We start from the raw sequence: 27,618 nt of genomic DNA on the forward strand, positions 1-27,618 counted from the left end.
TGTGGATGCCAATGTTACTGTATAGGAACTAGATTATAGAAATCTAGTGTGGATGCCAATGTTACTGTATAGGAACTAGATTATAGAAATCTAGTGTGGATGCCAATGTTACTGTGAAGGAACTAGACTATAGAAATCTGGTCTGGATGCCAATGTTACTGTGAAGGAACTAGACTATAGAAATCTAGTGTGGATGCCAATGTTACTGTATAGGAACTAGATTATAGAAATCTAGTGTGGATACCAATGTTACTGTATAGGAACTAGATTATAGAAATCTAGTGTGGATGCCAATATTACTGTGAAGGAACTAGACTATAGAAATCTAGTGTGGATGCCAATGTTACTGTATAGGAACTAGACTATAGAAATCTAGTGTGGATGCCAATGTTACTGTATAGGAACTAGATTATAGAAATCTAGTGTGGATACCAATGTTACTGTGAAGGAACTAGACTATAGAAATCTGGTCTGGATGCCAATGTTACTGTGTAGGAACTAGATTATAGAAATCTAGTGTGGATGCCAATGTTACTGTGTAGGAACTAGATTATAGAAATCTAGTGTGGATGCCAACATTACTGTATATGAACTAGACTATAGAAATCTAGTGTGGATGCCAATGTTACTGTATAGGAACTAGATTATAGAAATCTAGTGTGGATGCCAATGTTACTGTATAGGAACTAGACTATAGAAATCTAGTGTGGATGCCAATGTTACTGTATAGGAACTAGACTATAGAAATCTAGTTTGGATGCCAATGTTACTGTATAGGAACTAGACTACATGTATTAATCTTGCCTATTTGTGCATTCTTTTGGGTGATGGCTGGAGGAGGAGTAATTAGTCCCCGGCGGACGAAGTCCGGGAAGGAGACTTAAGGATTGGGGTGCGTCCGTCTGTCTGGAGCCGTTTCTTGGAGATGCCTGGACCGATTTTTTTCAAACTTGGTACAGGAGCAACATACTATGGCATACATACATTTATGCATGTCAATTTGTTTCATGATACGATCCAATATCATATATGGGTGCCTAGCAGCCATTTTGTTTGCGAATTTTCCCTGTCCAAAGCCATAACTCAGACATGCTTGAACAGATCTCATTCAAAGTTAGTACTAGCACAGTGTTCTATGACATACATGTGCATATCCATTTTCGTCGTGATACAATCCGTATGGCAGCCTGGCAGCCATTTTGTTTGCAAATTTTCCATGTCCAAAGCCATTACTCAGACATGCTTAACAGATCTCATTCAAAGTTTGTATTATTAGCACAGTGTTCTATGACATACATGTGCATATTCATTGTTGTCGTGATACGATCCAATATGGGTGCCTAGCAGCCATTTTGTTTGCGAATTTTCCATGTCCAAAGCCATGACTCAGATATGTTTGAACAGATCTCATTCAAAGTTGGTATTAGCACAATGTTCTATGACACACATGTGCAAATTCATTTTTGTCGTGATAAAATCCAATATGGCTGCCTGGCAGCCATTTTGTTTGCGAATTTTCCATGTCCAAAGCCATTACTCAGATATGCTTGAACAGATCTCATTCAAAGTTGGTATTAGCACAGTGTTCTATGACATACATGTTTATATCCATTTTCGTCGTGATACAATCCGACTTGGCTGCCTGGCAGCCATTTTGTTGGTGCAGTTTTCATGTCCAAAGCCATAACTCAGACATGTTTGAACTGGTCACACCTCCCCCCCCCCCCCCTTACTTGTATTATCCACGATTCTTATTTTTATCTCGGTATTTCAATTGTAAATTGACAATATGGATGATCGCTATGTAGAGCGCACCGTTCTCCTGACCAGTAGCAGGTTAAAGTTACAAATAACAAACATCGAGGACAAGCAATTCTCATCACATGGTTTTACCTAGCCTGTCGGACACTATGGAAACATTGACTGTCGGGTTAGTCTTAGGTGTCTGTCTACGTCTGCAACGATCGTAAGAATTATTTTTACATGGGAAGTCATCATTGCATGTTACAGTCATTGAAATTGCAGCCGTAAGAGGTGTCACAGTACAATGTATATGGAAGTAGTGATACTTCCATATGATTATGCTAAATTCCAACATAAATGATTATATAATAAAAAAAAAACTGGTCAGTTTTTAGATATAAATGTAGACGAGACATCCCCCAAATTTTGTTTTCATGTCTTAATTAACATACATTGTAACAATAAGAAAGTTCATGGTTTTTTCTTACAAATGGCGTGAACTCTATGTGCCATACACAATTACCAGGTTGCTATTGGTCGAAACACATTCTACATACATTAATGATATGGTAATATATGCAAATATGGTTTAACAACTAGACTGTGTCCAATCATATAGAATATCATGAACACATCGCGATATTTGATTTGTTGGTTTCCTAAACTGTATATTTCAGATACCATGATTCATTACAAAATCTTCTAATGAATATTAAATTGGCATGTTGTACGAAGTGCCATCGCAACAAGGGAAACCATACAAGTTTTCTTTTAGACCAGTTGCTAAAGTCATTAAATGACAACCCGTAATTCTTTACAACTTTATTGCTGATAATAAAATCCGGTTAATAAACCTTCTTCCTTAACATAATTTATCAAGTAACTTATATGAACCTCGGCTTTGAGTGGTACACAGTGCTATTTACATGCAATGACTTGGAGCTTGCTTCCATATGCTCGGACCAAATAAAATCAATTAGTGTAATGGGACCAACAGAAATATTGGTCCTACATGGGACTACCAGCTACAAAGTATGGTAGTCCCATGACAAGAATTGGTAGTCTGTGGGCATGGGACTACCAGCTACAAAGTATGGTAGTCCCATGACAAGAATTGGTAGTCTGTGGGCATGGGACTACCAGCTACAAATTATGGTAGTCCCATGACAAGAATTGGTAGTCTGTGGGCATGGGACTACCAGCTACAAAGTATGGTAGTCCCATGACAAGAATTGGTAGTCTGTGGGCATGGGACTACCAGCTACAAAGTATGGTAGTCCCATGACAAGAATTGGTAGTCTGTGGGCATGGGACTACCAGCTACAAATCATGGTAGTCCCATGACAAGAATTGGTAGTCTGTGGGCATGGGACTACCAGCTACAAATCATGGTAGTCCCATGACAAGAATTGGTAGTCTGTGGGCATGGGACTACCAGCTACAAATTATGGTAGTCCCATGACAAGAATTGGTAGTCTGTGGGCATGGGACTACCAGCTACAAATCATGGTAGTCCCATGACAAGAATTATTGGTAGTCTGTGGACATGGGACTACCAGCTGCAAAGTATGGTAGTCCCATGACAAGAATTGGTAGTGTTTGGGCATAGGACTACCAGCTGCAAATTATGGTAGTCCCATGACAAGAATTGGTAGTCTGTGGGCATGGGACTACCAGCTGCAAATTATGGTAGTCCCATGACAAGAATTGGTAGTCTGTGGGCATGGGACTACCAGCTACAAATTATGGTAGTCCCATGACAAGAATTGGTAGTCTGTGGGCATGGGACTACCAGCTGCAAATTATGGTAGTCCCTTGACAAGAATTGGTAGTCTGTGGGCATGGGACTACCAGCTGCAAATTATGGTAGTCCCATGACAAGAATTGGTAGTCTGTGGGCATGGGACTACCAGCTGCAAATTATGGTAGTCCCATGACAAGAATTGGTAGTCTGTGGGCATGGGACTACCAGCTGCAAAGTATGGTAGTCCCATGACAAGAATTGGTAGTCTGTGGGCATGGGACTACCAGCTACAAAGTATGGTAGTCCCATGACAAGAATTGGTAGTCTGTGGGCATGGGACTACCAGCTACAAATCATGGTAGTCCCATGACAAGAATTGGTAGTCTGTGGGCATGGGACTACCAGCTACAAATCATGGTAGTCCCATGACAAGAATTGGTAGTCTGTGGGCATGGGACTACCAGCTACAAATTATGGTAGTCCCATGACAAGAATTGGTAGTCTGTGGGCATGGGACTACCAGCTACAAATTATGGTATACGGAGAAAGAAGACCAACTTGTACTTAGTTGTGAACAAACAAATACCCCTAATGGGAGAAAAAGGACCAACTTGTACTTAGTTGTGTACAAACAAATATCCTCATGACAAGAATTGGTAGTCTGTGGGCATGGGACTACCAGCTACAAATTATGGTAGTCCCATGACAAGAATTGGTAGTCTGTGGGCATGGGACTACCAGCTGCAAATTATGGTAGTCCCATGACAAGAATTGGTAGTCTGTGGGCATGGGACTACCAGCTGCAAAGTATGGTAGTCCCATGACAAGAATTGGTAGTCTGTGGGCATGGGACTACCAGCTGCAAAGTATGGTAGTCCCTTGACAAGAATTGGTAGTCTGTGGGCATGGGACTACCAGCTACAAATTTATGGTATTCCCGTGACAAGAATTGGTAGTCTGTGGGCATGGGACTACCAGCTACAAATTATGGTAGTCCCGTGACAAGAATTGGTAGTCTGTGGGCATGGGACTACCAGCTACAAATTATGGTAGTCCCGTGACAAGAATTGGTAGTCTGTGGGCATGGGACTACCAGCTGCAAATTATGGTAGTCTAAGTCCCATGACAAGAATTGGTAGTCTGTGGGCATGGGACTACCAGCTACAAATTATGGTAGTCCCATGACAAGAATTGGTAGTCTGTGGGCATGGGACTACATGTACCATTAATTTCAACCCCTGAAACAAATACCCTCTTGGGAGAAAGAGGACCAACATATACAGACATAAATCACATTGTATGTGTGTGTGTGTGTGTGTGTGTGTGTGTGTGTGTGTGTGTGTGTGTGCAAAGAAATACCTCCTATAGGGAGAAAAGGGACCAACTTGTACTTAGTTGTGAACAAACAAATATCCTCTGGGGAGAAAGAGGACCAACTTGTATTTAGTTGTGTACAAACAAATACCCCCTAGGGTGAAAGAGGACCAACTTGTACTTAGTTGTGTACAAACAGATACCCCCTAGGGTGAAAGAGGACCAACTTGTACTTAGTTGTGTACAAACAAATACCCCATAGGGAGAAAGAGGACCAACTTGTACTTAGTTGTGTACAAACAAATACCACCTAGGGAGAAAGAGGACCAACTTGTACTTAGTTGTGTACAAACAAATACCACCTAGGGAGAAAGAGGACCAACTTGTACTTAGTTGTGTACAAACAAATACCCCATAGGGAGAAAGAGGACCAACTTGTACTTAGTTGTGTACAAACAAATACCACCTAGGGAGAAAGAGGACCAATTTGTACTTAGTTGTGTACAAACAAATACCCCATAGGGAGAAAGAGGACCAACTTGTACTTAGTTGTGTACAAACAAATACCACCTAGGGAGAAAAAGGACCAACTTGTACTTAGTTGTGTACAAACAAATACCACATAGGGAGAAAGAGGACCAATTTGTACTTAGTTGTGTACAAACAAATACCACCTAGGGAGAAAAAGGACCAACTTGTACTTAGTTGTGAACAAACAAATACCACCTAGGGAGAAAGAGGACCAACTTGTACTTAGTTGTGTACAAACAAATACCACATAGGGAGAAAGAGGACCAATTTGTACTTAGTTGTGTACAAACAAATACCACCTAGGGAGAAAGAGGACCAATTTGTACTTAGTTGTGTACAAACAAATACCACATAGGGAGAAAGAGGACCAATTTGTACTTAGTTGTGTACAAACAAATACCACATAGGGAGAAAGAGGACCAATTTGTACTTAGTTGTGTACAAACAAATACCACCTAGGGAGAAAGAGGACCAACATGTACTTAGTTGTGAACAAACAAATACCACCTAGGGAGAAAGAGGACCAACTTGTACTTAGTTGTGTACAAACAAATACCACCTAGGGAGAAAGAGGACCAATTTGTACTTAGTTGTGTACAAACAAATACCACCTAGGGAGAAAGAGGACCAACTTGTACTTAGTTGTGTACAAACAAATACCACATAGGGAGAAAGAGGACCAATTTGTACTTTGTTGTGTACAAACAAATACCCCATAGGGAGAAAGAGAACCAATTTGTACTTAGTTGTGTACAAACAAATGCCCCCTAGGGAGAAAGAGGATTAACTTGTACTTAGTTGTGTACAAACAAATACCCCCTAGAGAGAAAGAGGACCAACATGTACTTAGTTGTGTACAAACAAATACCCCCTAGAGAGAAAGAGGACCAACATGTACTTAGTTGTGTACAAACAAATACCACCTAGGGAGAAAGAGGACCAACTTGTACTTAGTTGTGTACAAACAAATACCCCCTAGGGAGAAAGAGGACCAACTTGTACTTAGTTATGTACAAACAAATACCACTTAGGGAGAAAGAGGACCAACTTGTACTTAGTTGTGTACAAACAAATACCACCTAGGGAGAAAGAGGACCAACTTGTACTTAGTTGTGTACAAACAAATACCACATAGGGAGAAAGAGGACCAATTTGTACTTTGTTGTGTACAAACAAATACCACCTAGGGAGAAAGAGGACCAATTTGTACTTAGTTGTGTACAAACAAATACCACCTAGGGAGAAAGAGGACCAATTTGTACTTAGTTGTGTACAAACAAATACCACCTAGGGAGAAAGAGGACCAACTTGTACTTAGTTGTGTACAAACAAATACCACCTAGGGAGAAAGAGGACCAATTTGTACTTAGTTGTGTACAAACAAATACCCCATAGGGAGAAAGAGGACCAATTTGTACTTTGTTGTGTACAAACAAATACCACCTAGGGAGAAAGAGGACCAATTTGTACTTAGTTGTGTACAAACAAATACCACATAGGGAGAAAGAGGACCAATTTGTACTTTGTTGTGTACAAACAAATACCACCTAGGGAGAAAGAGGACCAATTTGTACTTAGTTGTGTACAAACAAATACCACCTAGGGAGAAAGAGGACCAATTTGTACTTAGTTGTGTACAAACAAATACCACCTAGGGAGAAAGAGGACCAACTTGTACTTAGTTGTGTACAAACAAATACCACCTAGGGAGAAAGAGGACCAATTTGTACTTAGTTGTGTACAAACAAATACCCCATAGGGAGAAAGAGAACCAATTTGTACTTAGTTGTGTACAAACAAATGCCCCCTAGGGAGAAAGAGGATTAACTTGTACTTAGTTGTGTACAAACAAATACCACCTAGGGAGAAAGAGGACCAATTTGTACTTAGTTGTGTACAAACAAATACCACTTAGGGAGAAAGAGGACCAATTTGTACTTAGTTTTGTACAAACAAATACCACCTAGGGAGAAAGAGGACCAATTTGTACTTAGTTTTGTACAAACAAATACCTCCTGGAGAAAGAGGACTCCATTGATAGGATATCGGCTCATTAGCATACATTAGCATAAATGTACATGACAAATTAATTATATTCGTGAGTAATTTAATGATAAAATCAAAGTACATCATGATAACAAACAAGTAGTACATGTGGCCAAAGGAAAGATAAAGGCTAATTTATTATTGCAAAATATTAGCACCAATAAGAAACTCATAACAGTTTTTTAAGCCAGTGTTTTTGATTATTTTTCTTAGGAAAGCTGAAATTATTTCAATCTAAATGTCCACAGATAAATTAGACTTTCGAATCACGAAAGGTTTGTACAGCTACCTGCAGACATCGTGTTAGTCTGAAATTTCATGATACACAAGACTTACTATATACTTCCCTATTGAGGACTCCAAAAACTCGCTATATGTATTTTGTGAAGTCATGGCTACCATATTGGAAATCCATGCTTTCATCGTAGTTGTATGATGTACCAGTCTACAATGTCTAACAGTGTGCCCACTAACGATAGCCAAATTTTGTTGTTGTGAGTCAAAATGAGAAAAAGTGTGATTTCTTGTGAGTCACCACATAGTAAGAGATGGGGAAACACCAAATTTTGGTGCGTCACTAGAAATTGTGTGCGTCAGTGGCACGTCAATTGGCTTAGAGGGCACATTGATGTCAAACTACAAACTAAAGGTGTTTCAGAGTAAAATTGAACATGAAACTGATAATCGGAGATAACATTGCCACTTTATCGAAAGATACATTAGTCTGTTCAACTCTTTTCACGTCATTGAAGAATGTACATGGGAGTAAACCAACTAATCAAATCGTTCTTGGGTTGAGACATACTCCTACTCAGTACTTCATGTATTTGTCAAACTTTTATGCTTTATAGCAAAATGGCACAGCATCATTTGATTTTATATTTTTGAAAATCTGGCAATTCCGACATGCTTCTACAACCGAATCGACGTTATGATTTACCGAAAGCTTGTATCGTAGTGTGAATCACACTACCATTTTACTCTCGAAAACAATACTGACGACAAACTTCAATGAAATCTGTCTGGTAGTGGTAGTGGTAGAGGGTTGAATTAAGTCCTTTGAACTAATTAAAACCCTTTAGTTTTATTTGCTGTTTATTCGAATAGTGGTCTGAGGTGTGAAGGATCAATACAAACGTTGTGAGCATACAGTACATTGAAAAGAACAAAGGCATCAGCTGACAATGACAGATGAACAATGTCAACATGCAATTTACTGAACCCTAAGCAATCTGATTGCGTATCGGGACAACTGATCACATATCAGCGAAAATTAAAGGATATCGGGCTCGACACTTGAAAACCCTCTGGGGAGAGCACTGCACTCACTTTCATGGCAAATAAAATTCAAACCCTCGTAGCACACATAGGAAAGTTTACATACTTCATGGTACAAAATGTACATGTACGTGACAAAACATGTATATTGATTCTACGTGTACAAAAATGTAACTTGTTCATGGCAATGTCCTTATGTAACACTCAGTTCAAGAATGCATGTCATAATGAAGTGAATTTCCATGCCAAATTTGATTGGTTTCTCGAAATCTAAAAATCAAATCTTGACAGAAACTTATCGACATATATTTTGATACACGTACCTTTTAATACCAGCAACCCGACTACTTTGAACTAGGCTGAAACCAATCATGTTGGATAATTTGGGGAAATTTGACCCAATTCAAGCACTGTGTACAAAGCCCAACATAACAATATTTACTTTTCTCATTTGCATTGTTGTGGTTATGTTAATGAATGTACTGTGCTCTGGCAACAAAGAAGCTCCTCAGTATCAAACAAATTATTAAAGAGAGAAGATTTTCAATTTTGATCAAAGAAGAGATTGTATGGATTTATCTTGGCAACTTCTCCGGCAAGATTGTCCACAGATGTGGTTTTTTTATCTTATCAGTTCTGTATATGTGCATCAAATTTCGTTTTGAGTTGAGCCAGCTGTATTTGAGAAAATGATACAGACACACACAGACTTTTCATCCCTAATATATAACCTTCCTTACAGAAGGTGAAAATGATATTCATCCTCTACATGTACATGTCTGTTTTGGCAAACAAGGCATAGTCGTTCACTTTTGTTGGAGTTTGACTTTGCTATCTACATGTATAACACCCAATTCAAGTCTATACCTCCAATATAGCTAGCTAATAGACTGAGTACATTGTATATAGTATACGGTAATTGTATTGCTTTGTTCACAATGTATGTAAATGTTACACCCATGATACACACGCAGTAACTTTGGGCATTTGTTCATGCAAGACTGACATTACAGAGTTTTGGAAAGTATAACTAACGTGTCTTGTTTGTACATGTAAGCAATGTTTACAGTCATTTAAAAAGTAACTCAAACTTAAGTGTTTACAAATGATTGCTGGACCAGTATATGTATCAATCATGAACTTGATGAAGTAAATTTGGCTTAAGATTTGGAAACCAATACAAGTAATCTGTCAACATACTGGAAGGGGGGGGGGGGGGGGGGGGGGGTTATGTATAAAAACTTTTGTTTGGATAAGACTTACATAATTTATTTAAGATAATGCTAAGTTGTTTTGTTATTATAGTCATCATCCAATACTTATCACAGTTTGTGTTATGTATATACCGGTACAAATGTATGTGTGGTTCACAAAACAATAAGTTTGCAATGCTTATATTGTAAATTTGGTGAAAAGACATGAAATGTACATACATTGTACCATTCAATCACATGAAATATACATACATTGTACGAATTCAATCACATGAAATATACATACATTGTACCATTCAATCACATGAAATGTACATACATTGTACCATTCAATCACATGAAATGTACATACATTGTACCATTCAATCACATGAAATGTACATACATTGTACCATTCAATCACATGAAATGTACATACATTGTACCATTCAATCACATGAAATGTACATACATTGTACCATTCAATCACATGAAATGTACATACATTGTACCATTCAATCACATGAAATATACATACATTGTACCATTCAATCACATGAAATATACATACATTGTACCATTCAATCACATGAAATATACATACATTGTACCATTCAATCACATGAAATATACATACATTGTACCCATTCAATCACATGACTTATTATTAATTCAATATATATAAAGTAATTCTAACTATTGATTGAATAATCTTCAGATCTTTAACAGCTCTAGGAATTTCATTTGTCTTAGTAGAATCAAACATTGTAGAACAGTAAAACATATCACATGCCAAAAGTAGCACCAGTAAACACTCTTATGCCTGTAACTGGGACTGCATGTACATGTGGCTCCTGTTGGTTATCCGATAAATAAATTGTGATATTTTGTGTCACGTTCATGACATTTGTCTTAGTAGAATCAAACATTGTAGAACAGTAAAACATCACATGCCAAAAGTAGCACCAGTAAACACTCTTATGCCTGTAACTGGGACTGCATGTACATGTGGCTCCTGTTGGTTATCCGATAAATAAATTGTGATATTTTGTGTCACGTTCATGACATTTGTATTTGTAGAATCAAACAGGATACATTCCAGTTATTGACAATTTTACTACATACATGTACATTCCAGTTGTTGACAATTTTACTACGTACATTCCAGTTGTTGACAATTTTACTATGTACATTCCAGTTGTTGACAATTTTACTACTTACATTCCAGTCATTGACAGTTTTACTACGTACATGTACATTCCAGTTGTTGACAATTTTACTACGTACATTCCAGTTGTTGACAATTTTACTATGTACATGTACATTCCAGTTGTTGACAATTTTACTAAGTACATGTACATTCCAGTTGTTGACAGTTTTACTACGTACATTCCAGTTGTTGACAATTTTACTACGTACATGTACATTCCAGTCATTGACAGTTTTACTACGTACATTCCAGTTGTTGACAATTTTACTATGTACATGTACATTCCAGTTGTTGACAGTTTTACTACGTACATGTACATTCCAGTTGTTGACAGTTTTACTACGTACATGTACATTCCAGTTGTTGACAGTTTTACTACGTACATTCCAGTTGTTGACAATTTTACTATGTACATGTACATTCCAGTTGTTGACAGTTTTACTACGTACATTCCAGTTGTTGACAATTTTACTACGTACATTCCAGTTGTTGACAATTTTACTACGTACATTCCAGTTGTTGACAATTTTACTATGTACATGTACATTCCAGTTGTTGACAGTTTTACTATGTACATTCCAGTTGTTGACAATTTTACTATGTACATTCCAGTTGTTGACAATTTTACTATGTACATGTACATTCCAGTTGTTGACAATTTTACTATGTACATGTACATTCCAGTTGTTGACAATTTTACTACGTACATTCCAGTTGTTGACAATTTTACTAAGTACATTCCAGTTGTTGACAATTTTACTATGTACATGTACATTCCAGTTGTTGACAATTTTACTACGTACATTCCAGTCATTGACAATTTTACTAAGTACATTTGTACATTCCAGTTGTTGACAATTTTACTATGTACATGTACATTCCAGTCATTGACAATTTTACTACGTACATTCCAGTTGTTGACAATTTTACTACGTACATGTACATTCCAGTTGTTGACAATTTTACTAAGTACATTCCAGTTGTTGACAATTTTACTAAGTACATTCCAGTTGTTGACAATTTTACTACGTACATGTACATTCCAGTTGTTGACAATTTTACTACGTACATGTACATTCCAGTTGTTGACAATTTTACTAAGTACATTCCAGTTGTTGACAATTTTACTATGTACATGTACATTCCAGTTGTTGACAATTTTACTAAGTACATTCCAGTTGTTGACAATTTTACTACGTACATTCCAGTTGTTGACAATTTTACTACGTACATTCCAGTTGTTGACAATTTTACTATGTACATTCCAGTTGTTGACAATTTTACTACGTACATGTACATTCCAGTTGTTGACAATTTTACTAAGTACATTCCAGTTGTTGACAATTTTACTACGTACATTCCAGTTGTTGACAATTTTACTACGTACATTCCAGTTGTTGACAATTTTACTACGTACATGTACATTCCAGTTGTTGACAATTTTACTACGTACATTCCAGTTGTTGACAATTTTACTAAGTACATTCCAGTTGTTGACAATTTTACTACATACATTTGTACATTTCCAGTCATTGACAATTTTACTATGTACATTCCAGTTATTGACAATTTTACTACATACATGTACATTCCAGTTGTTGACAATTTTACTAAGTACATTCCAGTTGTTGACAATTTTACTACGTACATGTACATTCCAGTCATTGACAATTTTACTACGTACATGTACATTCCAGTCATTGACAATTTTACTACGTACATTCCAGTTGTTGACAGTTTTACTACATACATGTACATTCCAGTCATTGACAATTTTACTACGTACATGTACATTCCAGTTGTTGACAATTTTACTAAGTACATGTACATTCCAGTTGTTGACAGTTTTACTACGTACATGTACATTCCAGTTGTTGACAATTTTACTACGTATATGTACATTCCAGTTGTTGACAATTTTACTACGTACATGTACATTCCAGTTGTTGACAATTTTACTACGTACATTCCAGTTGTTGACAATTTTACTACATACATTTGTACATTTCCAGTCATTGACAATTTTACTACGTACATTCCAGTCATTGACAATTTTACTACGTACATTCCAGTTATTGACAATTTTACTACATACATGTACATTCCAGTTGTTGACAATTTTACTAAGTACATTCCAGTTATTGACAATTTTACTACGTACATGTACATTCCAGTCATTGACAATTTTACTACGTACATGTACATTCCAGTTGTTGACAATTTTACTAAGTACATGTACATTCCAGTTGTTGACAGTTTTACTACGTACATGTACATTCCAGTTGTTGACAATTTTACTACGTACATGTACATTCCAGTTGTTGACAATTTTACTACGTACATGTACATTCCAGTTGTTGACAATTTTACTACGTACATTCCAGTTGTTGACCATTTTACTAAGTACATTCCAGTCATTGACAATTTTACTACGTACATGTACATTCCAGTTGTTGACAATTTTACTACGTACATTCCAGTTGTTGACAATTTTACTACATACATTTGTACATTCCAGTTGTTGACAATTTTACTACGTACATTCCAGTTGTTGACCATTTTACTAAGTACATTCCAGTTGTTGACAGTTTTACTATGTACATGTACATTCCAGTTGTTGACAATTTTACTACGTACATTCCAGTTGTTGACAGTTTTACTACGTACATGTACATTCCAGTTGTTGACAATTTTACTACATACATGTACATTCCAGTTGTTGACAATTTTACTACGTACATTCCAGTTGTTGACAATTTTACTATGTACATGTACATTCCAGTTGTTGACAATTTTACTACGTACATTCCAGTTGTTGACAGTTTTACTATGTACATGTACATTCCAGTTGTTGACAATTTTACTAAGTACATTCCAGTTGTTGACAGTTTTACTACGTACATGTACATTCCAGTTGTTGACAATTTTACTACGTACATTCCAGTTGTTGACAATTTTACTATGTACATTCCAGTTGTTGACAGTTTTACTAAGTACATTCCAGTTGTTGACAATTTTACTACGTACATTCCAGTTGTTGACAGTTTTACTACGTACATGTACATTCCAGTTGTTGACAATTTTACTAAGTACATTCCAGTTGTTGACAGTTTTACTACGTACATGTACATTCCAGTTGTTGACAGTTTTACTAAGTACATTCCAGTTGTTGACAGTTTTACTAAGTACATGTACATTCCAGTTGTTGACAATTTTACTATGTACATGTACATTCCAGTTGTTGACAATTTTACTACGTACATTCCAGTTGTTGACAGTTTTACTACATACATTTGTACATTCCAGTTGTTGACAATTTTACTACGTACATTCCAGTTGTTGACAATTTTACTAAGTACATTCCAGTTGTTGACAATTTTACTAAGTACATTCCAGTTGTTGACAATTTTACTACGTACATTCCAGTTGTTGACAATTTTACTACGTACATTCCAGTTGTTGACAATTTTACTACGTACATTCCAGTTGTTGACAATTTTACTAAGTACATTCCAGTTGTTGACAGTTTTACTACGTACATTCCAGTTGTTGACAATTCCAGTCATTGACCTGGTATTTCATTAAGATATAAGTGGTAATTTGATATGTATTATTGTACCTTCATTTGCAGACCATCTCCTGACAACATGTCAGATAAACAAACATCAGATGTGGCTAGGGATAAGGCTGCACGACTGCTTAAGAAACGAGGTAGTGCTTCATCACTTATGAGCAGTGAATATGGAAGACCTGGAGCACGGAAACATGGGTAAGCTTTAACTGTTGATGGATTATTAAGTACTGCTGTTTGTGGCTATTATAAAAACACACAAGTATTTACATACATGTACAATAGCCTTGTACCGGTACGTAGCACACAGTTCCTATTCATGTACAGTTTTTGATAACCATGGCAACAGAGATGGGACATTTCACTAAGTTGAACTATTTGCCTTGCACACATTGCAGCTTACAGAGATACCATTATATTTTATAATGTACAATATACGTATAGTTAAGTACATAGGTTGTATTATAGTATATGATTGTGTTAATTAGGTTATAACAATTATTTCAATGTGCATCTTTATTCATCCTAACCATAGAGAAAACATACTTTAGTATATTAAAATCTTTCATTCTTGTTTTTTCACAATATTTCTGTTTGTCAACTGGTAGATATTTACATGTACTTGTATGCATATACGACTCAAATCATTATCAGTAAAGATTTTAGATTTACTTACTAACTAGTCAAACAAGTTTTGGAATAAAACTTTTTTGAAAATTGTTATTTTTAGCTGTGATTGATTGTGTTAAAACCTACTGGTGCATGTACTTCTGCTTGAGGCAGTTATTTGCATATTGTTATAGTAACGTCATACAAGATAAATGAAGTGACCAGATTATTTCCTAATTAGGTGAAAGTGTAAAAGGTAGTTGATATTTGATTGGACTGTGGACTAGCAGCCAAATACATAATTGATTTTGTTGTCAGTTAGTTACCAAGGCTGAATGTAGACTACTTGTAGTTGATGAGTTACACTCTTACAAGTTATATTATCCATCACCTGATAGAATAGATACTCTATATTCTCAAAGTAATGATGAAGGGAAATCAGTCAGCCAACCAGGTCAAATTTGAGAAGGAACCAACTAAGATACGTAAAACATCTTCTGTACAAGCTCCGAGGAAAGGGGAACGTCATCAACGCTCTAGTCAATTACCTCCACCCAGTGTAGTCAGACAGAGTGCTAACAGTCGTATTAGGTGAGTCAGATGACATACAATGTAGGTGAGATGAGAATAGCCTAATGGTATTTACACATTGTAGCCATTCTGTAATTTAGACATTAATTACTCTACATATACCATTGTACTTTAGTTTTGTCTCAGTGTTTCTCATTATCTGAACAGTGTAATACTGGGGTTTCAATCCCAGGTTCTCACATTGTTTTTAAAGGTATCTAATCAGTACCGCCCTATAGATTACATGGGATCATTCTTTTGTTATGGACCAACTTTTTCTATAGCTCTGTCAGATAACTGTTTTTCACACCTTCTCTTTGTTCCCAAACTGGACATTTCAAAAAATACAAACAGTTTAACATTTTTCAGAAAGGTAAAAGATGCATGCATATATAATATACATGTAGATTATTAAGTTTTATAAAAGAGTATATTTAGATGTTCTAGATGTAGATGTTATTATGGCAATCAAGTTATACAATGTTACTTTCAATGTACAAACAGTTAGAGGTTATTAAATGAAGTACACATTTCTCCAACACTATTTATTATTAATTGTTGTCTAAACTATCAAAAAATCATGACGCTGACTCTGATAGAAAACTTTTTCTTGTCTACCTCACCTGGTGAATTAATTATGCAAAGAAGAAGACAATAAAACAAGTGATGTAGACATCAATATTATTTGACCTAATAGCTCTAAGTATTGATTACATTCGGTATTCGAATTGTTAAAGTTATTGATTACAATGTACATTGTACATAGCGCCAGGCTAGAGAACATCAATTATGTGTGTGTGTGTGTGTGTGTGTGTGTGTGTGTGTGTGTGTGTGTGTGTGTGTGTGTGCGTTGAGAGAGAGATCCACACAAAGTGTTAATGTTTTAAATATGTTAATGTGCACATCTGACAAATGTACATCCTTACTAATACTCTAACAGTATATTTTCCTATCATCTTGATTCTTGTACATAAAAGATATTTGTTTACACTTTCAAATTGATATTGTGTTATGGCAGAATATTGACTACAGTACATGTACCAAAATGGTAGATAGATAATGATTTAATATTGACTACAGTACATGTACCCAAATGGTAGATAGATAATGATTTAATATTGACTACAGTACATGTACCCAAATGGTAGATAGACAATGATTTAATATTGACTACAGTACATGTACCAAAATGGTAGATAGATAATGATTTAATATTGACTACAGTACATGTACCCAAATGGTAGATATATAATGATTTAATATTGACTACAGTACATGTACCAAAATGTTGATACCACCCTGTATTGCCTGTACTTTATAGAAATAACCACCTGCTGATACCACCCTGTATTGCCACCCTGGAGGCAGACCCCTAACTGATACCACCCTTGAGAGAGACCCCTAACTGATACCACCCTGGAGGGGGATCCCCTAACTGATACCACCCTGGAGGGAGACTCCTAACTGATACCCCCCTGGAGGGAGACCCCTAACTGATACCACCCTGGAGGGAGACCCCTAACTGATACCACCCTGGAGGGAGACCCCTAACTGATACCACCCTGGAAGGAGACCCCTAACTGATACCACCTTGGAGGGAGACCCCTAACTGATACCACCTTGGAGGGAGACTCCTAACTGATACCACCCTGGAGGGAGACCCCTAAAGAATTTATTGAAATTCGGCAGTGATTGAAAATCTAAATAAATGAATTACTACAGTACAAGGGCATGCACACACAACAATTAAATGTCATTTGTCTTTGATAATTTTAGATATTCACTGTTCTCCACGAGGAGTTTTAACAGGGCACGGCTCCCTGGTATCGACAGCCAGCGCCCTGCTTTAATGTTTTGCATCGTGTGCCCTGTTGTCATAGTCTCCCACCTCCCGTATTGTTCCATGAATATTTGCATCTTTTGAACCCGTCATTGCCATCATCACACACGTTAAACTCTCTAAGAAAACGAACGATCATTCACACCTTTTCCAAAGTAAATTGACACTGTTGTGCCATGCGATAACGTGTTTCCCCTCCACTCTCTACAATCACATGAATTACATGGCAAACATGATGCTATAAACTTTTGACTTGTATTCTCCAATGTCATCAAAAAAGTATAACAGACTCATAAACCTTTTGATATTATGGTGATGCTGTGTCTGGTCATTGGTTTTTTGTTCAAATTTACTCTGAAAACACTTTTAGGTTAATAGTTGGCCATTGTATATCGCAGAGTTTGACCAGGGCGACTGTATACAAAATTCCAACAGGTAATGATGGCAGGTAATGATGTCACAAAATCTCGTGAGTTTCTGAAGTCCTCCATGGTAAAGTATAGTAAGTCTCACATATCACGAGATTTTGGCCTGATGTACAAATGTAGGTGTACGCAAACTTTTTTAATTTCTTTTTTTAAGTCTACTTGTCTCTGGACATTTAGTTTGAAATAATTACAGCTTCCCTGAGAAAGCAAATCGTTATTTTCTGAAATACTTTGAAATAATTGTAGCTTTCCTGACAAAACTATTCACAATTGTTATGCAAATCATATGAAACAATTATGAAAATGAGCCGCTCTGCTATCAGAACAATCCTTTGAGAACACTGATATTATACGCCCTGCTATCAGAACAATCCTTTGAGAACACTGATATTATACGCCCTGCTATCAGAACAATCCTTTGAGAACACTGATATTATATTCAGAACTCTGTTGCATTATATCATATATATATATAGTGGTAATGTGAATTGATCAAAGAATGTAATCGTTGATACAGTACAGATCAAGCATAATGGGATATTGTGCATGAACTATGCTGCATCTTTAAAGCATCCTGCATGCAAAGTTCATGAAAAATGCTCTTGGGGATAAGTGTATGTAAACAGCATTCAATTTGCATATTTGTGGTGTCCACAGAGCATCTCATTAAAGCCCCGGCTTTCAATCCCAGGTTCTCGCATTAGTGGCTACTCCACCCCACAAACATCGCCTTATCTACTATCAGTAAATCGAATGCCTAACGTATATATATCAATTTCAAGTTTTACTGTCAAAATATATGAAAGACAAGGTGAAGCAGCATCATTATTTTCAATTTTCCACTGCACAAGATCGGGAGTGTTCGTGGCCATAGCTAGGTTACCGGTTGTGGAGGCAACTAGATTAGCGTCAGTGGCCTGAAAGGGTTGCTGTGGACAGCATGCAACGTCTATTTTTAGTGACACTTTCATGAATTCAATGGAATGAAAGTGTCACTAAACTCTCACCAACACCATGAAAATGTAACGCAAATGGGTTATATTCCGACCTCCGTAACTAAGATTACGGTCCGAGGAGCAAAATGACGTTCTATCGAATCATTGCAATGTTATACCATTGTCTTGTTTAGCAGCTGTTACAGCAGTAGTGAGATAGTGCTACGGAAGTCAACTTATTGTACCAACTCTGACCGACACGCCACTCAAGCAATAGATGTTTTGGACACCCTTTTTTACCTTCCCTCCACTGCAGCTAGCATATTATAAAGTAATAAAATTCACATATAAAATGTGTGATAGTGAGGCGTAGATACTATTCAAATATGCAAATGGTAGACGTTCTACCTGAAACAATAACAGAAATATTTAAACCTCACGAAAGGTGCCTTCATATTTACCACGGCACAGAGATCGTGCTCCGATCCAACACGTCTTCAACTAGTGCCTCCTCAGAGTACGGTGTCTATATAACTACATGTAAAGCTATTGCACACCATTATTTCAGATTCCGATTGCGGAGTCAATTTTTACTCTTTATCACAATGCTATATGATATGACAGTTTGTTGTGTCATATGTCCCTCCTAACAGCAACTCCATGCGCCTAAGAGTGGCCCTATTTTTTCTGTTTCTCATTACTGTACCATTACAAATATGGGTCGGTCGGTCGATTGAAAAATTCATCATCATGTAGTTGCTACTCTTCTCTTTTCCTCCTTGATGTTTTCTTTTTATGTGATTTTTGTTGTTTATGTCGGAGGGTTGAAACTTTGTATTCAGTGGGTCGGTCAGATAATGAAAAACAGAAGAAATATAGGATGACCCTAATAAATTGAAGTAAATGTACGTCAGACAACAATTTAGCATTTCATGATCATCTGATTTGTTAAATTTTACAGTTGGAGAAAGATCAATACAGGCGATCACGAGTAAAAATACCCAATACCGAACTTCTGGCTCCTTTACTTAGTTGAAGTTTTTGCTACACTGTGAACATTTTATTTATCCCCGCCGGACGAAGTCCGGGACGGGGACTTATGGACTCAGACATGCTTGAACAGATCTCATTCAAAGTTGGTATTAGGACAGTGTTCTATGACATACATGTGCATATCCATTTGTTGTCATGATACGATCCAATATGGCCACCTAGCAGCCATTTTGTTTGCGAATTTTCCATGTCCAAAGCCATAACTCAGACATGCTTGAACAGATCTCATTCAAAGTTGGTATTAGGACAGTGTTCTATGACATACATGTGCATATCCATTTTCTTCGTGATACGATCCCCCATACCCGACCCATCCTTTATTGTTGTAGGCATGTTCCATGTCCAACAAGCAGACACAACATATCTAAGTCTGTTTGATTTAGATTCACAAGTGTTGTTGCGTGATCAGAGTAGTGATAATTCCTTAAAACCCAATCATAGCGGGGACTATGTCATTCTCAATGACTTGTTGTTACATATTCAAACATACTTCGAGGTACTTTAGTAGTTTGTATTTTACAAATATTGTGTTGTAAATTAGAACAAAGCTCATAAATGGATAATCGTAGGGCAATTGTTCTTCTTTCGACATACTTTATTGGCCATGGATATCTTTGAAATTTTATGATAGTCAATGAGGCATGAGACACTGACAGAAGTATCCATCAACACTTCATAGCAATGGATCGCGTACACCAAGGGTGGTTGTGTATAGAAATGGATGTGAAATGATGCTACAATGTTGTAACATGTTATAAACTGTGCAGTCAAAGTTTAGAAGTCAGTCTGAACTTGCATTCAGGATGAGTAAGATGTCAATTATCATCACCGAAGATCAGAGAGAGGCAGTCGAGGTGATTTTCGCCCATTCTGATTGGGATTGGTCGTTGTGCAAGACACAGAGAATATCTGTACTCGATGTGCTCATAACTTGGTTTCAAGCAAAGAAGACGGCTAGAATTGACGTCAATGACAAATTTAGTTTTTGTAATCATGTACATGTATATGGCACACTATCGTGATTTTCAGCTATCATGTTTATTTTGGAGATAATGTAAGCATCATTAGGATTAGTTCGTTTGTGTGTACTACATGTTGATTGACAGCTCCGTAGCGTTATCAACGGCAAAGTCGTGTTGCTTTTCTGACGTCTGACCGAAAGTAATTTCGAGAAATGTACCTCAGATTTCCATTCTTATTGAAAACGAATGCGGTAATTACATACGTCATATATTCATATGACTTGGTCACAGTACGGTATGTATCAATGGTCGGAACACACGCAAAACTGCAGTTTAGCAGGAGCTCTCGCTAGGTTATTACCACTTCCCTATTGTTTAGCAAAATGACCACAAAGGGCCGTCGCCATTTATCAGTATCAGTATCAGTTCAATTACGTTGAAGAACCAATTTCTGGCATATGATCAACGGAAGAGGAGGGCAAACAGTCCCTTAGTTCCGCTGGATGGATGCTTTAAAGGCACCCACCGATCTTGATGTTACCAGGTCGTTTTCTATTTTGTTCCAGTCAGTGATAGTTCTTGGAAAGAATGAGTTCCTGTACATGTCTGTTTTGCAATGAGGTATCTGGTAGCAGCGAGTGTTGTTTGTAGCGTATTTTTCCACGGGGTTGTTATGTAAATAATCTCCAAATTTCGTTGGTTTGATGGCACGCTTTTGTCTTTGTGGTGTGAGATATGCATCAGGTTGTATGGCCGGTATTTGACCCTCAGCAACTTTGAACAAGAGAGTGAGGCGGAGTTCTCTTCTCCGTTCCTGTAATGACTGGATATTGTTTCCTTGTAGCATTTTGTGTATGCAACCTGGTTCTCTGGATCTGTAATTGTTGGATATGAATCTTACTGCCTGTCTTTGGGTGCGTTCCAGCTTGTCTATATTTGCTTGGGTGAAGGGGTCCCATATGGCTGCCCCGTATTCCATTGTTGAACGTACTAGTGAAATGTATGCCGTTTTTTCTGTTGATCTTATTACAATGTTTTAGATTTCTCCTGAGGAAGCCAAGTGTAGATGCAGCTTTCTTTGACAAGTTCGTAATGTGTGTGTTCCATTTCAAGTCCTCTGATAGAGTAATGCCAAGGTATGGGTTATGCGTTACCTGTTTTAAAATGTGATTGTTCAGGCTGTAGAAATATGAGCTTTTGCTTCTAACACTCAGGATGTGGCATTTCTTAGTATTAAAACGCATTCCCCACGATGTTGCCCATTTCTCCAGCTCAATTAGGTTGTCTTGCATGACATGATGGTCTTTTTGAGATCTTATGGTCCTGTACAGCAAACAATCATCGGCAAATAGACGAACTTGAGATTTCACACTGTCAGGGAGATCATTAATGTGGCATAAAAATAGCAGTGGGCCGAGTACAGTGGCGCCCTGAGGAACACCAGAGTCTACGTGTACTTTCTGTGAACTTTGACCTTCGACGACAACCTGCATTTGGCGATTTGGTAAAAAGCTTGTTAACCAGTTATGAAGCGGGCCTCTAATCACATACTGATCCAGTTTGTAGAGTAGTTTATTATGTGGAACGGTGTCGAAGGCTTTGGAAAAGTCAAGTATAGCTATATCTGTCTGGAGACCCTTGTCGTAGGACTGCATGAGATCATTTATAGTGACCAATAGCTGAGTTTCACATGAAAAACCAGAACGGAATCCATAGTTTAGGGTTGTTAATATGTTGTGTTTCTCAAAATGGTTCAAAATATGACGGCAAATGATGTGTTCTAATAGTTTTGATGATACAGATGTAAGAGACACTGGCCGATAATTTTCTGCAAGATGTTTGTCACCCTTCTTGTACACTGGTGTAATATTTGCATTTCGCCAGTCATCTGGAAGTTCTCCTGAGTCGATGGAACGTTGGAATATGCAAGACAAACCTAACGATAACTCAGTGGCACATATTTTCAAGACCATGTTTGGTATGTTGTCTGGCCCAGTTGCTTTATTAATGTTGATGTTCTTTAAAAGCTTTCCCACACCTTCCTGCTTGATTTTGAGTTCACCAATTCCTGTTGTTATTCGTTTTGTCATTTGCGGCATGGTGCTGTTATCTTCCTGTAGTAAAGACTGAGCTAAACTGGTTGACTAGTGTGTCAGCTTTTAGTTTACTGTCACTGATTAAACTCGTGATTTAATCAGTGATTCTGTAATTTTAGAACTAAACCTATATAGGCATTGAGGTGTGTGTGTGTGTGTGTGTGTGTGTGTGTGTGTGTGTGTGTGTGTGTGTGTGTGTGTGTGTGTGTGTCTTTCTGTGGTTGTTTAATCAAAATCACTGGCCATTGGCAATGAAACTGTTAAAGGCCTGCCTCCCCATTTATAATGGGGAGGCAGGCCTTTAACGGCGCATCAAGTTAACAATGCATCAGCATCTCATTATAAACATTGCATCTATTGGCATCTAGATAGCAGAGTACAAGATTATTACTGAGTCACATTAAAGCATGTGTGCATACATGTAAAGTGCTGTTTATTTTGTATGAGAGATGCAAGCATTGTTCCTTGCAGATGCTTTGCTGATGCAACAACAACAGTGCGTCAATGCAGAGTTAACACTCCAATTATGCAAGAATGATACTTTTGTGATGCGCGCACTCAGCCGATGTTTTATGTGAGCTGCACTGTATATAGTGGTAATGTGAATTAATCAAAGAATGTAATCATTAATGTATATGAAGCAATTGTACTGCAATTTTATTTAGACTCATCAATCAAATTAAACCTTTCAATACCATGATGTGTGATCCTGTATTTCTGTAATTTTAGAACTAAACCGATATAGGCATTGAGGTGTGTGTGTGTGTGTGTGTGTGTGTGTGTGTGTGTGTGTGTGTGTGTTTGTCTTTCTGTGGTTGTTTAATCAAAATCACTGGCCATTGGCAATGAAACTTGGTGGTGATGTTACTTTGGGTATCTATTTAAAGTTAAACTGAATGCGTTGTCTTTCAATTTTGTTCCCACACACAATAATTGTTGGAATGCAACAGAACTTATGCAATTAGTTATGTTTGAATTATGTATCAAATTTTATTGAATTTGAAGTGCATTTTTAAGATATACATGTAGCCTAATTACTGAAAATTATTAACTATGCAAATGAGTCATTACATATATATATATATACCGTAATTACTCAGGTTAGCGCCCTGGGCGGTTTCAAGCCCCCCAGACCCCCAAGTTGGGGTTGGACGGTTTCCTGCGTACCCTATTTTCCCTGTGACCAAAACAATGCCTCATACATACTATGAGTGTTGCAAATGTGCAGTCTGAATACACTGATCAAAAGCTCCGACAATTCTGACTGGATGATAGATGTCTTGAAACAGAATACACATGTGCTGGAAACATACAATGTTGCAATCTTTCATTTTCACTCAATTCTACTATCAAACCAACACACATTGATAAAAACCATGAGCGGTCCCTTTGATGTAATCTCTGCATTTATTAACATTGATAAAACGATTTTCCAAGTAAAAAGTACCAGACATTGTCGGAAGACATGAAAATTAGAATTTACATTAGGTAATGCAGGAATTGGTAATGGCCTCTCCTCTGTGACAAGCACAGCTGTTTTTAATGTATATTGGATCGTGACACATGATATTGTACATGTAGTATGATGTACCCAGTCCCATGACGATAAAGACGTAATACATGTAAGTGTTGACAACTTTCAATGCATGGTCAGTGAATAGCTCTGCCAGTATCATATACCCAACGTGATTGGGTGAAATTGCTCACTTTTTTGTAAGCTGCGATCCTATTGGTCATATATGACGTAGTGACCTAATTACATTAATTATTTCACAACATGGCGACTTGTAAAAAGACTAGCGTAGCGATCACACTTGGAGGTTGGAATGCGCCGTATACAGTCATCTTATGAAGGGAAATATACATTTTTAGCAATGTTACATTCCTAGAAATAATACTGATGTTTCTGTGATGTAAATAGCAGATTGAATTACGACATACCGTCATAGGAAGAATTGAAGCTACGTATGTTGATGTGAGCCCACCCACGTGGAATATGTTTACAGTTACACATCGTTGTATGTACATGTACTACAAAATATACCAATGCATGCCAAGTCAGTCATTTTCTAAATCCTCCAAAATAATATAGATTAAAAAATGAAATTCTTCAGTTGCCCCTCCCCCCCCCCCTATTTTGAACTAAATCCCCAAAAAATGTATGCAAAGGGGGGGGGGGGGGGGATCAATCAGTATAAGGCGTATTATCATTCGTATGTAGCCTGCACAACTTCAAATTTATTGTGAGGGAAACCGCCAGCTGTTGTCCCGTGGGAGTTACATGAATTTTGATTAAAAGTATACCTTGTCAATCATTTATTAGCTTAGGTATCATACTGTCTTATCATTGGTATGAATATTATACAAATGCAAACTTGTTGCCAAGTAGACCTCTGTAGTAGACCGACTACTTTTGCGACAGTCCCAAGAGAATTACGTGAATAAATTATGTGCTTGTCAATCATTCAACTCTCATTACAATGCAGTCTCATTATTGCCCCCAACACACATTAGCACTGGCGGTGTCTCAAAGGGGGCAAACGTCTTTGGTGGTACATCAAAATAAAATAAACAATGCAAGATCAGATTGTGAATGAGTTTTTAGACACATGAATGCGGAAGAACGGGAAGAACAAAAACTTCATTCGTCACATACCAGGATTTACGTTCTTCTTTTATTAGCTCACACATACACAATCATCTATTCAAAGTTTAGGTGGGTGGGGGGGGGGGGGGCGGTTTCCCGTAACTTTGCCAAAAGTCGACATTGTAAAAAAGAAAGGCCTGGGCGCTTGCCCATGTGAGGGCGCAAACCCGAGGAATTACGGTATATATATATATATTATGTACTATTGTGCTGCACTTTTCTGCTGTTACATGTACAATGTATACGTGCAATATTCTATTGTCACTTAGCTATGTTATATGCTCTAGTACTCTGTTACATACATGTTTGTACACTAAAACTATATCACGTTGTTGTGTTATGTGATGTTAAATGTTATGCTATGCTATGCTATGCTACTAATGTCTTATGTCCTGTTCATGTGGGTTTTTTCAGCTCAGTGAGTACAGTATCCTTTATAGATGAGCCCCAGGAGCAAATGAGAGGACCCCCAGTTAGACTGGAACCTACATTTCAGTTAGGACCAGAGAGGAAGTTCCCAGTGAGTAAGGTCAAACACATTCTAATGGATGTCCTAGAGAGCTATCTGGCTGAAGAAAAATATGAACCTGAACTGTGCAGACAAATGACAAAAACAATATCAGAAGTAAGTATCTCAGTAGTGCAGAAGGTCTTTACCCAACATTAAAGATGACTTGATACTATGTTTGCATCCAAACTAGCATGTCAGTGCCTTTGATTGTATATCAAACATTGTACTTGTACATTGTTTTATCACTCACTGAAAATGATTGATTGCACATGCCTATTACCCTTAATTACATAACCACTGAATGAGTTGTCAAGTGTCGATCAAGGAGTTGGTGTGACACAGTGCAACCAATGTTTTACTTCAAAGGGTAATAAAGACAAAGGGTTACTTGGTACAAAGAACAGCACTAGGATTAACAAGGTGTTCATAATCCTTCTCCCCTAATACATCCATGATGAAAGCCACAAAGCTTTCAGTGACAAACTAGATGCATATAAAGTTACAACTTCAAAACATATAAGCCCTGTCCCCATCTAAACTCTGAACCTGTTTCGATCCAAATCAAATTCAGTTCTCCTGTCCCCATATGTCCTTAAATTGGCTGTAAACCGATTTAGTTTATCCAGTTTGGAACCACCTCAGGGGTTTGGTTTTGATTCGGTTCAAAGTAAATCAATTCGGTCTCGGTTTAACTTGTTGCAATTAGGACAGGTAAAACTGACTTAAAACCAATTCAACTTGAATCGGTTCAATGCCCATTACCCACAGTACATGTGTAGGTACACACCTGAATCCTGGCCTTGAGGTTAAATTCTACAAGTTACATGGTTTGGTTTATTTGTTACTTTTTATACCAAAACCTTCATTTTGGAACAAAACTTGAGTATTTATTTATAGTATTATATCCAGCATGTTGTAAATCAGATGGCGTCACCTGACAAGTGAACAAACAAACATTCAAAAAGTGTATGCAAATATGCCTAGCAACAAGACCACACCCATAGCAACAGCCAAATGATCACGTATATTGCAAAGATAACAATAGGGATTAAAGATAACAGTGTACACATGTTGACTGATAATGAGGGCGATAGTGTATGTTTGTTCCCAAGAGACTAGCCAGTCACACCAAAAAAGCCCTCACGGGAATGAGACTGTTTTGGTGTGAATGGCTAGTCCTGAGGGGAAAACAAACATGCGCTATTGCCTGAATAATGTCAGTCAACATGTGTTTTATAATAAAACACACCGAACAAGAATCATACACCACAGCACACTAAAATAATTATGACAAACTTCTCCATATAAAAGCTTCAAACAAAGTCCCAATAAAGGCA

The 27,618-nt window shown here is 37.3% G+C and overlaps 1 protein-coding gene across 1 annotated transcript in view; it reads left to right on the forward strand.

Moving 5' to 3' along the window:
* Positions 1–27,618, forward strand: part of LOC144436253 (dynein light chain Tctex-type 5-B-like) — a 36,474-nt gene that overhangs the window by 3,114 nt on the left and 5,742 nt on the right. Inside the window, exons 2-3 of the mRNA XM_078124998.1 lie at positions 14,691–14,828; positions 26,185–26,395. Coding sequence (XP_077981124.1) covers positions 14,707–14,828; positions 26,185–26,395 — 333 coding nt within the window. The 5' untranslated portion in view covers positions 14,691–14,706. The remainder of the gene's footprint in view (positions 1–14,690; positions 14,829–26,184; positions 26,396–27,618) is intronic.

This window comes from Glandiceps talaboti, chromosome 6 (genome assembly GCF_964340395.1).
Source record: "Glandiceps talaboti chromosome 6, keGlaTala1.1, whole genome shotgun sequence".
Classification (NCBI taxonomy): Eukaryota; Metazoa; Hemichordata; class Enteropneusta; family Spengelidae; genus Glandiceps; species Glandiceps talaboti.